This window comes from Acomys russatus, chromosome 11 (genome assembly GCF_903995435.1).
Source record: "Acomys russatus chromosome 11, mAcoRus1.1, whole genome shotgun sequence".
Taxonomy (NCBI): domain Eukaryota; kingdom Metazoa; phylum Chordata; class Mammalia; order Rodentia; family Muridae; genus Acomys; species Acomys russatus.
In genome coordinates, this window is record NC_067147.1 from 20,595,077 (window position 1) to 20,611,894 (window position 16,818).

A 16,818-nucleotide genomic window follows, 5' to 3' on the forward strand; every position below is an offset into this window, starting at 1 on the left:
TTAACCACCATTGTCAGGCGAAAGTAGCCACTTGAACATACAGCAAAGGAGGGCAGCCCTGTCCTAACAACCACATTTGGAAACACAAAAATCTAAATTGCTTGTAACTCCCATGTTTAAAAAAAAAAAAAAAAAAAAAAAAAAAAAAAGCATTGTCTCTCTTGTGGTTTTCTTCAATCACTTCAATATATAAAGGTCATCTGGGTTTCTCAAGCTTCACAAAGTAGAGTGGGCTGGATCTGGCCTGAGGGCCACAGTGTGCTAATGCTACGTCATTACCAGTGGTGTGAACTCTATCAGAGGCCTTTGGTGTGCACTAAGAAACCTCCTGCATTCCCAGCCTGTCACAATCTGACTGAGGAAGGGTAAAACATATATACTGGGCACTGACCCCCCTCAAAACTAGTTCAGTGGTTCAGGAGTCCCAGGAATGTTAATCTTTTGGATATTTCTTACCTACGGCACTAGTTCTCAAACTGGATATTTTTGGAAACAAAAATGTCTACATTTCTTTCACAGAATGCCTTCACTGCTTTTATAATTAAGTACTGAGAACACAAGGATGAGTAAGAATTGCACTTGCCTTAATGCACTTTTCCAGGGAATTGTAGTGAGTTGGAATGCAGTTTTAAAAACATCTTTTCCTCAATGAACTCTAAACCCCAGGGTTAATACCATATCATCCAGAATCAAAGATTTTAAAAAAATCAACCAGCATAAAATTAAAAATAATCCTTGGTACTCTGTATATACATCTGCACCCCTATCTCACCCTAACACATACACGTGAAATGAAACTGAATTGACTCTGAACCAGAAACAGAAGCAAAAAAGGTTTGGTCTCTGACTCTTCTGAGTCAGAGTTGTGTTTTCAACTCTGATGTGGCTGTTGCCATGCTCAGAGACATTGTGAAAATAGAGAGCCACATCTCTCCTGGGCATCAGTGAGAATGACATTTAAGAACTCCAGTGTGCAGGCTCTAGGACGGGCAATGCTAATGTGTGTACTTTGGGAACCAAGACCTACTCATGAAAGAAGTTGAGGCAGCCACGCAAGTGTGAGAAAGGCTGATAGGCATCTTTCATTTTGTCTTCACCATAGTACTAACCTGCAGAGGGGCAGTGTCCTCAGGGAGTCTCCACATGATCTGTATTACAGGCATGGTTTAGTTGGCCCCTACACACTGTGCAAAGGAACTCAACTAGGAAAACTGCCTGGGGAATATCCAAGATCTTGGTCTCTTTAGGGAATTCACCCACCATCCCCCCTTTATAATGTCACCACAGAAGCTGTGGCTATTTCAGATCCCCCCTCCACAGTACCACTAGGAACAGCAAGAACCTAAGAGGCCACATGAATCTGTCAGAAGAGGAAAATAAGGAGCAGGAAAAAAACATGTCCAACTTCATATTTTCCCTGCAACTTGGTGCAGTTTTAAAGTCAGGCTTCCGGTGTATGTCAGGATTGCATCTATTTCCCTAGCTGTGACAACCATGGTTAGCCTCCATTGTACCCCATTAATTAATTAATTATACTGCTCCCAAACAGTTCACTGTCTAGTGCTCTCTCTATTAGCCATCATTACTTCTGGAACCTTCTTCATCCTGTGCTTGCTTCAGTTCAGGCTCTTTCAAACATTCCTATAGGTTCGGGCACCCTGCCCCCATCTGTCACAGGCCCCTCCACTTCCTATGTATCGCACCCCCGCCCCCATCTGTCACAGGCCCCTCCTCTTCCTATGTATCGCACCCCTGCCCCATCTGTCACAGGCCCCTCCACTTCCTATGTATCGCACCCCCGCCCCCATCTGTCACAGGCCCCTCCTCTTCCTATGTATCTTGCTGGTCCTGCTGTTATTCTGAACATCTCACCCTCCATCCCTATCCCTCCCCTGTCACTGAACTATTACTCTTGCATTGACTTTTCCCCTCTCTTCACTTCTCTCATATTTATTGCCATTTACTTGCCTTCCTGAAACAGTTTTCTGCCTCTAAGGACAACTGAACAGGTCTACGATTAATGGCTAAGATAAAGGAAGGGTTGTATCTTCTCATCTTAAAACGTGTTGAATATTAGGAAGCAAATCATTTTCAATTGGCTTCCATAGTAGCCAGCCACGGTTGCAAGTGGGAAAAATTAATCGAAAAAAATTATAATCTCAAATGAAGAAAAATGAAGGGAAGATTCTTTCCAATAACGATGGCATCAAGTGGAGTAGAGTAAAATATCACTAAATGTTAAAATATGTCTAGCTCCTAAATGTTATATATCATAGATCAAACAGTAGTCTCCTGGATTCTCTAGATTTTTTTTTTTAATCTTTTTTCTAGGCAGGAATATTATACAGTATGAGAGAAGTCAAATTCTGAGCAGTGCTATCAGCCAAATCAACTCTCTTCCTGTTTTGAGGGGTACAGTTTGATTTAAATCACCTCATTGTTTTTCTAATGCCAGTGGTAATTGGAGAGAATAATTTGGGTCGAAGCAGTTTCTTTGCTTGTTTGTTTGTTTGTTTGTTTTGCAGCTTCTTGATGATATGATTTTGTATGGCCCGGCAATCATTCTGAGCTCTCACTTCCCTCACCCCTGAAATGAAAGCAATGTCTTAATAGATGTTATGAGGAATGCTCACATAACTTAAGAACACACTGTACCTATAGCAATGTAGACTATCATAAGTGTGCATTTCCAATGAGCGCAATTGAAAGAGGGCATAATGTAATAGTTAATACATACGAGGACTCAGGATATTGAGGTTGTATGGTAGGTTATTTTATCGATCAAATCCTTTCCTGATTAAACCATGTCTAAAATGTACCATGTGCCAGGAATGACTGTAGACACCGGGCATATCATGGTGAATGTAACAAAATCCTTAAATTTAAGGGATATACATTATTGATCAGGAAAGAGTATATAAAAAATAAACACATTGCATAACAAACAATAAAAGCTATAGTTGCAAAGAATAAGGTTGGAGCACCACTGGGTACGTGGGAGGGCTTTTATAGATAAATTATTCTTTAAAAATTGACTGTACCCTTACATAATTTTACCAGAGAAACAAACAGAATAGGCAGTAAACCATAGAAATATCTACAGGGAAAATCCCCAAGCATAGGGAAAAGTAAGCACAGAATTTTCCTGTCTCTTTGGCAAGTTCTAGAGGAATGTGACTGTGTGCCTGCAAGGCCAGGTGAGGAGCATCGGCATCAGTATAAGGCATAAGATGCACTATGTGCCCAGCACTGCAGAGCACATCACTGGTGCTGAATTAAACTGACTTTGTCATTGCTGAGGGCGAACTTTTCCAGAGTACCTAAGTGGAGGAATGCATGAGTGAGAGATAAACACTGTACCACTGGCTGTTGTTACCAGGAGGAAAAAGAAAATACAATTTGGGTCAAAAGTCAGGTCAGGGTAACCAAAAAGGTGTATCCTGGGTGAATAAACTTAAAATAGGCTCTTAGCCACGAAAAAAAATTTTAAATGCTCATATTCAGGATGTATTAAAAATAGTACTCATTGAATTTACTTGAATATTGAGTGGAAAATATGAATGGAAGAGATGACAGAAGAATGATTCATAAAATGTTGACCTCAGCATCAGGGTAAATTTTGGATATTGTAGAATCAAAGGTTGCTTACTTGAAGGAGAAAACTCAGGAGGCCCATGGAGAACATATAAGGTTTGTGATGCCTACTGGGTTTCTAAATGGAGAAGGTAAGTAAGCAATTATGTGAGACAACTGGAACGCAAACAACCAGCAAGCATATATATTCACATTTTATTTAATGTTTATATTGTTCTAAGAGTTAAGAATGGGTCCATTACAAAAGAGAAATCAGGACTAGAACTGTAGGATGATTTTTTTTTCCCTTTCTTGAAGTGCAGAAGAAGACTATACTAAAAACAAACAAACAAACAAAAACAGAAGGACCTAAGTAGTTTATGTATACATAACCTCACTCATATATGAGTTACCTGTTGGAAAAAAATCTAAGTATATTTAGTGAGTGGAAAGACTGAGAACACATGTCAAGACAATCTTGGCTACTGACTGAGATCTAAATGTAGTAATGAATATAATCAGAGAGATGGGGGGGGGGCTTGGGAGGGATAGATGGATTCTGATTTTATAGCCACTGAAATGCTAAGAAAAATTGCACCAAGGCATGGTACATGATACCTGGAAAGCAATGAAAATAATTAAAGAAGCCAAATAGTGTTATCTTGGCTAAAGGCAGACTTAAAGGGAACACTGTGGTCTATAAATATGCAAGAAGATAATGAATCATTTATCACACTTCTGTATATCTTACCACACCCAAATATCTCAAGGAACGGGGCTGTCGCCACGCTTACAGTAATCTGATTCTTTCCATGGTTTTCATCAGCATATGCAAAGCTACTCTTAAGAACAAAATGATTTCTTGCTCCTCTACATAAGCCTGGCATAATTCCAGCACATTGTAAATCCAGGTGGATTATCAATAGCAGTCCCTGAACCCAGAACTCATCAGCTGTTCATTCTATTGTTTCTTTGTGAGCATCATTTCTGACTCCTGCTCTGCAAGTATTTATTTGCCAACAACTATAAATACTTGTGTCTGATTAGAAGCGTAACTTCTTCACTCAGAAAACCTGAACTGTAATGTAGGTTCTGTTGCTTATCTCTTGTGGTCAAATGAGTATCATAATGTCTGTAGGCCATAAGCAAAGACACACAGAGCACCAAATCCTCTTCATGAGGTTGCTAATAAAGGTTGAATTCCTGAAAAAGTACATGGAATAAAAGTAAACTGTCTACGAATGTGTGGTATTATTTAATTACCATTGTTTCTATATGCTATTAGAATTTTGGATTTTCTCTCTCTCCCTCTCTCTCTTTTTTTTTTTTTTCCTGGAAAAGGAGGAAACAAGAAAAAGACAAAAATGCATTGACCCATAGATTGGAGACCAGCTCAATGGTCATCGGAGAAGCTATGACAACTGACATGGAGAGCCTCAGTCAGTCACTGTGCAGAGAATGAGAGATGGTGGAGCATTCAGCCCTACATGGGACATCTATATTAACCATCATCTTCACAAGACTCAGGTTTCATTATGAAAGAGGGACGAGAATGATCCTAGGAGGCCTAGGTGGTGGATAGCTTCAAGGGACGGGGGAGTTGCAGGATTGAACTGAAAGCAGCTGTGACAGCCTGTACAAGACCTTTGCACGTTCAAGACAGATGAAATCTCAGTCTAAAGGGTGGGAGGTGGACACATCTGTAGCTGAGGAGCTGTCTGTATTTGACAGCAGCAGGGAGAGGGGAAGTCAGTGTGCCTCGTAGAGGTTGACGACAAATCAGAGACCTCATACCCAAGACTTTATGGGTTTAAAGAAAAGGAGGAAGAGGAGGGGGAAACTGAAGTTGGGTGGGGCGTGGATAAAGAAGTCAGAATGCAAAAGGTAGATTTGGAATAAGTTGGGTGGAGTGAATATGATCAAAAGTTATTGTGCGAGTTTCTGAAAGAATTAAATATTACAGAAATATTTTAGAATTAGCATTACAAGCAATAATTCTGAAATATAATTTAAAGGGGGTTTTAGATGTCTCTTATAATTTTTTATGTGTAAAATTAAGCAGCCCTAATACTTTTTATGTGCTATCAGTGTATTTCTGTGGCTATGATAAGGATGCAAGTTTTCATAAAATAATTGTTTCTTCTGACAATTTACTGGTAATCTTGGGTGCAGATGAGTTTGGTGGCCATTCAAAACCACAGAACTATTCTCATGTTCAGGCCAGTTGTGACTTGACTTTTCTAATGCATGTAAAATGACTTTACTAATCAGATCTTGACTTTTCTAATCCATGTAAAACGTAGAGGATGGTCCTGGGTCTTTCACTAGAGAGTGCTTTATTAGAACCAATAATTTTAATATATCATATTACCATATTAACAATAGTTTCAACAGTACCTGAAATAAATATCTTTATAACAGTGTTCTTGCTGCTTTAAAGTAGTATAATTTTAAAGATGCATTTGCAGCACACCGACATTATAACAAACACATGTCTACAGAAGGCATTTACTAGTACAAGGAAGAATATAGCACAGACATTAAATGTCTAAACACTTGCCTTAAGGCGAATTCATCATTTTAACTTGCTTTCAAACAAAACTTCACACCTGTATTTATACAAAAGACTCCTGGGTGGTCCTTCAGAGCCCACCATGCCTTGATATCACATTAAACATATCCTCACACATACATATGTACATACCTACTTACACATACACACATAGAGAGGGAAAAGACGTTCAGCGTCTTTGTTTGCCAGAATCTTTCATTTTCAGCTTCTTACCAAAGACTCATTTCTTTCCCTTCATTTGAACCAACTCTGCTTCCTTCCCTTCCTGCCTCCACCGCCCCCTCCACCTCACACCTTGGCTTCTTTCCTCCATCAGTCCAGCCTTGTCACAGCCTTCCTTTCCCTCCTCTCTCTTCCTTCTGCTTCCCTCCCCTTCCTTCCTATTGTCCCTTCTCTCTTCCTTCATTTCATTCCCCTTCCCCCTCACCCTCTCTTCTTCCCAGCTTCCTCTCTCCATCTTCCTCTTACCACCCCTCTCTGTCTCTGTCTGTCTGTCTGTCTGTCTGTCTGTCTGTCTCTCTCTCTCTCTCTCTCTCTCTCTCTCTCTCTCTCTCTCTCTCTCTCTCTCTCTCTCTCTCAATTTTGCTATCACACACTGTGTGTATATGCACATGTGTTCACGCATGTGTGCAGGCACATATGATCATGTGTGTAAGTGCCCACAAAGGCCAGAAGAGGTGGTCCTACCCTAAACTAGAGTTGCAGGTGGCTGAGAACCACCAGAAGTGAAACCCCTTAAGCACTAGGCTGCCTCTCTAGCATAGACCCTCACCTCTTTATGACAATTTGCTAACCTCTTCCTATATTTCTAGGACTACACCAGAGCTACAATGATGACAAGACCAACCCCATGTAGTCCTTGCTCTTAGTTTCATCTCTGGACTATGAAGGATTTTTAACAAGCTTGAAATAGGTGAGGTTTGTGTCATCAGAGTGGAATTACAGTGACCTTAAAGGAATAAGCAAGAGGCAGGGGCCATGAAAGATCAAATGGGAGGAAATACCACACAGACATTTGCTTGATGAAGAAACCCAGACTATGAAGAGTTTCCTGAGAAGACAGTGCCCAGAGAAGACTTTGCAAATGGCAAGACCTACAGACAGTTTGGAGTGGAAGGGAATTCAAGATGGCAAATTAACATTTCTCGGAGGAACAAAAGCAATGACAAGGAATTTTGCTTCAAGAAGAATTAAATCTCTATTTCTGTCATTTACAGGTTTTCATGTTATTTACATGATATTTGGAGCAAAAAAGGCTTATGATCTAGAGGCTTAAAAACGGTGTGTATGCACTTTACATCTGAGAGGATCTGATGGATTCCAAGTGACCAGAAGGTATGGGCTAACTCAGGTCCTTTGAAAAATGTTGTGGTTCAAATCTCAAAAAGAGACCATGTTTGGGAAACAGCATCCTTTACTATATATTTATATTTAATTAATTTCTATATGGTAATCAGAACTCAGAGAAAACAAAATTTTGTTCTTCAATATTTGATGTAGAGTTTATGGGAAACATATCATGATTTTAGTTTTTACAAATGAAACCAATAGAAAATGAACACAGAGAGGGGATCTGGGAAATAATTTGTGGCCGAGTTATAAAAATGCACATTAAAAACGTAGATTTTTTTCACTCAGAGGAAAGGTAAGCCCACAGGAACACCTCTTCTTCTTCAGCCACTCCACAGACTGAAGGCTTCCTCTCTCCTCTGCCATATGCAGACCTCATGGCAGTTTTACACAGACCCTAGTCCTTACTGCTTCCTTGCTTAGCTTATGTGATGGTCACACTCATCAGTTCCTGCAGATCTCCCAAAGTCCAGTTCAGGTTAATGCGTGCTCCATGTGCACATGCCTATGAAGGCCAGAAAAGAGCTGGTGCTTCAGGTCACTGTGAGACACCTGACTTCAGTGCTGGAGACTGAACTCTTCCTCTCCTGAGGAGAAGAAAATGCTCTAATCTACTGAACCATCTCTGCAGCCCATGTCTTCTTATGGACCTCAGCACATCTGGGCTACATGCTTTCCTACTGACCTCAGCACATCTGGGCTACATGCCTTCTAACTGACCTCAGCACATCTGGGCTACATGTCTTCTTAATGACCTTCAGCACAGCTGGGTTAGATGCTTTCCTACTGACCTCAGCACATCTGGGCTACATGCTTTCCTACTGACCTCAGCACATCGGGGCTACATGCCTTCTTACTGACCTTCAGCACATCTGGGTTACATGCCTTCTTACTGACCTTCAGCACATCTGGGCTACATGCTTTCTTACTGATCTCAGCACATCTGGGCTACATGCCTTCTTACTGATCTCAGCACAGCTGGACTACATGCTTTCTTACTGACCTCAGCACATCTGGGCTACATGCCTTCTAACTGACCTCAGCACATCTGGGCTACATGTCTTCTTAATGACCTTCAGCACAGCTGGGTTAGATGCTTTCCTACTGACCTCAGCACATCTGGGCTACATGCTTTCCTACTGACCTCAGCACATCTGGGCTACATGCTTTCTTAGTGACCTTAGCACAGCCGGGCTACATGCTATCTTACTGACCTCAGCACATCTGGGCTACATGCTTTCTTAGTGACCTCAGCACATTGGGGCTACATGCTTTCTTAGTGACCTCAGCACATTGGGGCTACATGCTATCTTACTGACTTCAGCACATCTAGGCTACATGCTTTCTTACTGATCTCAGCACATTGGGGCTACATGCTTTCTTACTGACCTCAGCACATCTGGGCTACATGCTTTCTTACAGACAGACTGTTGTGTGTATTATCATAGATGCTGCTTTCATTTCTACCATAGCTTTTTCTATTAAATTCAGTGTGGCCCAAGATTTCCAGCGCCCACCACTTTGCAGGTCTTTGCTTTCTGAAGACCATTTGCCTGAAGTTCAGAACAGTTATGAAGTAAGGGAATCAATATTCCCTCCACCACGACTAGTGGGAGCTCATAAATATATACCCTACAGGCTTTCTGCCTTAGTGGGATAACTGAAGAGTAGGCTGGACTCTCGCCCCCAGTCTTTCTTTACTGTAATTAACCACTGCAGGCTTTGTCTTCCTTTCCTTACTGGTTACTACGCATTGCATTGGGTCCCCAAAGAAAGCATGAAGGAATTTTAACCCACGGCACCAAATATAATATTCCTTGAAAGCACAGTCTTTGTAAACTAATCAAGTTAAATTGAGATTCCTAGGGTGGATTTTAATCCATTATGACTTTTATACATGGGATAAATTTAGCCACAGTGGCAACACATACAGAGAGAAGATGGTGTGAAAATGCACAGGAAGAGCAATTTGTGACAGCAGAGGGCTTGAGAACTATATCCCCAAGGCAAGGGGAAGGTGAGACTAACAGAAGGTAGAAAAGTGATGTGGCATAGTCTCCCGAGACCCTTTGCTGGAGCATATTCCTGCTGATGCCTTTATTTCTGACTTCCAGCCTGTAATACTGCGAAACAGTGATCTGCTGTTGCTTTAAGGCATGCAATCTTTGCTATGCTTTAAGGTTAGACCCTGTACCATTTAAAAATTAACATATATTCTTATTATTTTTTCACAGTTCCTTTGCTTTTCCAATAAATTATTTGTACTTGAACTACTTTCTTTTTCCTCCTCCTTCTCTTCCTCCCCTTCCCCCTCCTCCTCCTCCTCCTCCTCCTCTTCCTTCTTCTTCTTTTCAATAATCCTTCTGTTTCCATGGTACTGGAATTACAAACATTCACTGTGCCTGAATGTACTTTAACTTTTATCTCAGATTCCTATATGCCTAAAAAATATTTTCTTATAAGGTTTGAGGTCTTTTTAAAGAAATAATAATAAGCCTGCTGGTTTTTTGTGTTTTAAGTTTTGTTTTCTTATTTTATGTGTGTAAAATATTTTACATCTTATTTTGCCTGCATATATGATTGTGCATCAAATGAATGCCTGGTGCCCAAAGAATCCAGATGAGGGCATCAGATCCCTTGGGGCTGAAGTCACAGATAGTTGCAAGTGGCCCTGTGGGTGCTTGATTCATTCCTGGGTCCTCTGGAAGAGCAGCCAATGCTTCTAACCACTGAGCCATCTCTCCACCCTTGTTTGTTGTTTTTAATACTTCTGATAACTAGCCAAATAGTCTCGATGGTTTTGGAAAGAACTGAGCGGGTAAAAGGGGGGAGGAAATATAAAAAATAATAAGGCAAAGGAGGTGAGGATCCATGGAGTTGGTTCCGTGTAAACAACTGAATGACTAAACAATCCAGGCTGTACAAAGAAGCTGATCCATGGAGAAAAGGCCAGTTACTGTTGTGTTGCTTGCTTCGAACTGCCTCATTGTTCCTGTTAGCTTTTTAATAAAATAAGGGACATTATGAAGCTATGGACGGGACAAACTGAGAGAAATATTTTTGTGTGTTTTTAAAGGGTTTAAGAATATACTATTAAATACTGCTCACTATAAGCAGCCAGTCTGCTGCAGTGGTCTGTGGAGAGACTTTAAGCACCACCATCAGACTGTCACTCCCACCCTAGTGAAGCTCACGGACAAGTCACAGCTACAGTGTCTGCCGATGTAGCTCGGCTGACTATATCTATGCACATTTTAATAAATACATTTATAAGAAAACAATTGTTTTTGCCTTTTAAAACAATTAAAGATTCCCTCCAGGGGAAAAATGGAGATGTTATTGCACTGTCAGTCTCATCAAGAATTACTGGTAATACATTTAAAATATTAAAGGAGAAAAATAGTTTGGCTTGAAGTTGATGAATGTAGGCACTGAGCCCCTTTGGCGATTTTTTGCTCTGCAGCTTGCTATTCTGTCTGAAATGCTGAAACTGATTTACAGGAAAATGAGAGGAGCATCCAGGAGCAAAGCGCTATTCTCGTGTCTCCCACCACTGATTTAGCTGCATCCAGGCACAAGTTTGAGAAGAAAAGTGAGAAGAGGATAAAAATCAGAGTTGGCTGTACAGGGTAGCTGAGTTAGTGCCATCACTCAGCAGAAAAAGCAATGGCCTTCCAAGGGACATGAGAAGTCACCAACCCATACTTTAAAATTTATGTCACAGGATGCATAGGGAGTCTTATGGAAAAGTAGTGGTGGGCGTGGGGAGGAGGAAAGAACCTGGAGGCATCAGGAGCTCCACAAGAAGACAAACAGAGCCAACTAGCCAGTGCTCCAAAGGGCTTGCTGAGACTGAAGCACCAACCAAGCACCATGCACGTACTGGACCTAGGCCCTTTACACAGATGTGGCCAATGGGCAGCTCAGGCTTCATGTGGGTCCCCTAGTAAGGGGAGTGTGGGCTGTCTCTGATATGGACCTGATGTCTGCTTTTTGATCACTTCCCTCTGGCAGGAGGACACACACAGTCCTGATGTGATGTGATGAGCTGGGGTGGATGGGAAGGGGGATCCCCTTTTCTGAGGAGAGAGGGAAGGAGGATGCGACTGAGAGGAGAGGAGGGATGGGGCTACAACCAAGTTGTAAAGTGAATTAAAAATAATACATTAATTTAATTTTGCAGCACTGAGCATGAAACCTGAACGTTGAACACACTAAGTAACCGTGGATCTGTAGCAACCACGAGGTCATACATTAAATGTAACATTTGTTAAGCATATATACATTTGTACTTTAGTAGCAGTGAATAGTGACCATGGTAGAAAGAGTAGAACTAAATTTTCCTATAGTCACCTTAAAGACCTGAGCTGCAGTTTCCCAGCTAAGCCTCAAATTTAACCCTTTACACACCACACTGTAGTTTGGTAGCAACAACTGCTCTTTAAGCTTGTACATGACACCTTGAAAAGGTTGATAAAAATAAATGCCACGTATCCCAGAGTTTATTGTGAGGTGGTTTTCCTTGTTTCCTTTTTTAACTTTTTTTTCTAAGCATTGAGAATTCTTAAGAATCAAGCTAAAACTATACAAAGTTAATATGAGAAAAAAATGAATAAATGGGATGGTCAAATATTAGACTATACAAAATGCTCTACGGTTCTAAATAAGTGTACACCTCCCAAGATCTAGATTTTACATATGTGCATTATGTGCTTAACAAAAATAAAACATATAAACACTAACATCTGTAAAACCCAGGTTATGTCCATTACACCATGTATTTTGGAACAAAGATGAAAAAATTATCATTCAATGAATAATTACTTACTGGCTAATAGGTTTAAGGAATTGTGACAAGAATACTTGGGATTCGAAATAAACCAGAATAAGATATCCTGTAAGTAGGATAATCTTTGCTCACATACCATTTCAATATAATGCAATACATACTTTCAGGTTTGAAAATTGGTGATGTTATTTCAAAAAGGAGAAAAAAATTCATCACTGACATCCCTGTTCAGAGAAAATATAATTGACAAACATATCAAACTAAAAAAAGGGGAATAGTAGTCACACGTGAACACAGCAGGAATTTGAAGGGGACATAAGCATTAGAAAATAAAACTCCATAAAAGCACACACAGTATTCTGATAATGAGCAGCCCCACTTGCTTTAAGTAGTGGTGGTACCCAGTGGGACAGAACAAAAAATAAAGTGCAAAGCAGGCAGCAGCCAGAATTAGGAGGCCTTAAAGACCAGGTTGGAGCTACTGAGGCATGGCAGAAGGCAAAGGGACATGAGGCAAAGCACCCTCCTAAGTTTCTGCCATGAATTTAATCAGGGTGAAGAGTGAATGTTGCACTGAATGGCATCTAGGCAGTGAACTACAAACTCAAGGCCAGGAAAATAAGTAAGAAGAAGCCTTGTTGGAGGTCAACGGACAGACGAACATGGTCTAGCAGTTCATGAAAAGCTAAAACTCTTAAGTATAAGCATGGGTTTATTTAACAGGATCATTGTATTGACTACTTCAGTAGTGAGCAGGCAGGGTGCCCCTTTTCAAAGGATCACCATTAATAACACTGGAGGGATCTGGAGACACATTAGTAAAGCTTTGAACTGGATAGCGACATTATTATATCCTCTTGATATTTTCCTCCTGCTAAATCAATATTAGCTGGTAATATAATTTAACAATTCTGAACCAATATGATTCAGAAATGTTTTAAGTACACAGTAGAAACATATCACACTTGGAAAAATTATGAAATATATTTATATATTCTGTATAAGAAGAAACTGATGGAACCGTGTCATGCTATGTGCCACGTGTAAACCACACACTTGCCCCCAATGGTATCCACACACGTAGCATTAGAATTAGTAAGTTAAGAATACAGTGTGTGTAGGGAGTCCATCTGGCATAAGGCTTCCTTTTTACCATCACCATTACCATAGTCAAGTGATTGGTAATTTAATAGTTCAATTTAATTCCTCAAACACTTGGAAGGTTGTTTCCCTCCTCCAGACAGTTTTAATAATGTAAATATCTCAGTTCGTATGATAAAGATAGGGGGGCAAGTAGTAGTGTTTGAATAAGTATTTTCTGGCCAAAGTGTGATGTTTCAGTGCATTCCATGAAGCAAGACAGACATCCAAAGCTCCGTGCTTGTCACAACTGTATGTTTGCAAGCCTACGGTGGCTTTTGAACGATGTGAGACACACAGGACTTCTATGAAGTAACCCACGATGTGTGGGCAATCATACAAGAGGCCTTTTGGGAGCAAACAAAACTTTTTTTTAAAAAGCAGACCAAAGCAGGAAGGAGAGGAAATACCAGTTTCTTTCTGGGCCTCCCTCTTCGCTGCTTGGCTTTCTGGGAACACAGACACATCTGAAAATGTTCCTGCAAGGCAAGGGAGAAGAAGAAGACAGACTCAGTCAGGAGGTAAGCAGTGCCTCAGCAAGCTGCCAGATGCAAGCAGGACTTCAGGTTGGCTCAACCCTGTTCGGTAAAGGAGGTAAAAGACACCCGTCACCTCTGTATTTCCCACCTGAGAGCTCTGAGCCCGTGTTTTACTTCAATGATTAGGAAGATAAGGGTCAAATTTGAAAAGATCAGTGCTAACAGCCTGGCTTTGCTGAGACTTTCTTAGGCCAGTCTGGGAGTTCCCAAAGTGAGGAGTAAGAAATTTCCAAAGAGAAAGGAACGGAGAGAAAGACCAGTTTCAGGAGTCACATTGGCTTCAGTCTTTCTGTGTAGATTCTGTAAGATCACAATTTAATCGGTTTGTACTTATTTATTTTTCTGTTTGTTTTGGAGACAGGTACTCCTTTGGAAGTCCAGGGTGGGCTAGAACTCACTATGTTTCCCAAACTGGCCTCAATTAAAAAAAAAAAAAGCAATCCTCCTGCCTCAGCCTTTTGAATGTTAGGATTACAGGGGTGAGTCACCTTGAGCAGCTTGACATTTAAAAACAAGACAGAGAGAACCAGGAGGTTTCCCTGTGAACTTAATAATCAGTAGCCCAGAAACCCAGTGTCTTACTAGTCTGTGAGGTCATGAGGCACGTGTCTGGAAGAATTGCTACTTTATTTTCTACAGTGAAGTGCAAGTGGAGATGACTGTGCACAGGTGATGACACAGTGTAAACATCCATATGACACAGTGTAAACATCCACAGAGGGATAACCAGGATTCTGTCATTGCCTGCAAAGAATAATCTCTCTCTCTCTCTCTCTCTCTCTCTCTCTCTCCTTTTTTGGTGTTTTACGTTGCTGATTTTCTTTTTCCTTAAAAAATAAAAAGTATGCCTGTTTGCACAATAATTATATAACCTTGGCACTTTTTACCTTTACTAGATAAGGTCATCTCTGTAACACTACATGCCAAAGAACCTGTGTTGACTGCCCCAAACCCTGGTAAAGGTTTTCTTCCTGGGAGATGCTGAATGCAAGTGTCCCTTTCCCATGGGAGGCCCCAGTCTCTGCTATTTGATTTTTTTATGGTCTCATTAGAGGTTCAGCAATAATTGATTCACACTATGTGAAATCTGCTAGTTTGGATGAGCATACATCAGTTTGTGTGTCTAAAATTATCTTCTTGAATACATCATTAGAAAAATGTTTGCAGTTCGATTCTGAGATTTTTTTGTTAGAAATTATAATGCAGATTAAAAGTGTATCCCCCTTGAATCGGTACCACAAACCTAGGGTCAATGTTAGATGTATATATTATGTATAGAGAGAATAATTTTATAGAGTGTAGCTATAAAAATGAAAGTATCTACTAAATCTTAGATTACTTTGACTTCTCTGTGCACTTTGTATATTTATTTACTTTTTTCTTCCTTTTAGAGAGGGTCGCTTTATGTAACTCTGGCTGTCCTGGAATTTGCTATGGAGACCAGACTGGCCTCAAACTCACAGCGATCCTTCTGCCTCTGCCTCCTGAGTGCTGAGATTAAAGGTGCCTGCCACCATGCCTGGCTTATGTCTATACTTCTTAATAATCGTTCCTGTTATGATTCACTTATAAACAAATCCATCTAATTTTGCAAATGTAAGTATCAAAATTCAGAACTAAACTAAGCATTCAACCTATTTCCTTGAAATGGTTTGGACAGCTGTGATCAGAGCACAAACGTGAGACCACATAGTGCTGACATAGTGGAATGAAGCCTCCTATCAGTGAAACAGTTATTCATCCCTCCAAGTCATGCTTTCAGAGTGGACTGGAAGAACGCCACGTGGCCTCTACCCTACCCAAAGAACCACAGTAACAAGGAATGCTGATAATGGGAGAAACTGTCTAACCCAGGAAAGGACACACCGATTTGTCATCTAATACCAAACAGTCAGCCCTGAAAACCTAGATGCAAGGGACATTGTAGAGACTGTGCACATTATATCAGAATCTGTATGTATATGTGTGTGTGTGTGTGTGTGTGTATAACATACATATGTATGTGTTGCATGTACATACATAAACATATATGCGTGTGTTATAATTATTTACACATATATAACACATTATATTATATGTGTATATAACAGTTAATTTTAAAAGGGCCTTAAATTTGAAAGAGAACAAGGATGGGTATATGAAAAAATTGGGGAGAAGATTGGAGAAGGAGGAAATGATGTAAGTATAATCTAAAAAACAAAAAATAGTAAATTGAAAGGAAAAGGTCACTTTCCCATTTGAAAGAGAAAGGTCAAGGAAGTTCAATTATACATGGTAGTGCAGTCAGTGTGCTCCTTTATTTATTTTATAAATCCTTCCTGAGGCAAAAATGTGTAACTTTGGGCAAGATCCCTGGGCTGTCTTGACTCAATCTTTGAAAATGATTCTTTCTCTTGAGAAACTTGTGCTGGGAATTTAATATTCCCAGGCATGTACTTTGCATGTAGCTGATTCTTATAAAAAAATAAGCCAGTATATTTACTGAAAAAAAATGAAGTTCCTCAGGTGTCACCCAATCTAGAGTCCTAAGACCTCTGTGAACTTTTCAATTCTCATATCCCCCTCTAAAACGGGAGGGCTGGATTTAAAACTCATTGAAATAGTTCTTTATTAATTATGTTTTGACTATATTTACAGAATGTGGCAAATGATTTCAACACACACACACACACCACTATTCAATCTGATATTTGGATATAATATTTCACAGATCTTAATTCATTTCCTGATTCAAGCGAGGGAAAGGGACGAGAGAGGGTAATGGGAAATGAAAACTACCAAAATTCTCCTAAATATCAATCAAAGAATTGTAATAACACAATAAATTATTTTTAAAAACTGATAAATTTGATACA

General features: G+C 40.1%; 1 protein-coding gene across 6 annotated transcripts in view; it reads right to left on the reverse strand.

Moving 5' to 3' along the window:
• Rims1 (regulating synaptic membrane exocytosis 1) overlaps positions 1-16,818 on the reverse strand; it is a 479,929-nt gene that overhangs the window by 300,326 nt on the left and 162,785 nt on the right. For 5 of the 6 annotated variants that reach the window (XM_051152985.1, XM_051152984.1, XM_051152983.1 and 2 more), the window contains exon 3: positions 13,835-13,903. The exons of the other annotated variant lie outside the window; for it this stretch is intronic. In XM_051152985.1, the coding sequence (XP_051008942.1) occupies positions 13,835-13,903 (69 nt within the window). The remainder of the gene's footprint in view (positions 1-13,834; positions 13,904-16,818) is intronic. 6 annotated transcript variants of the gene reach the window in all.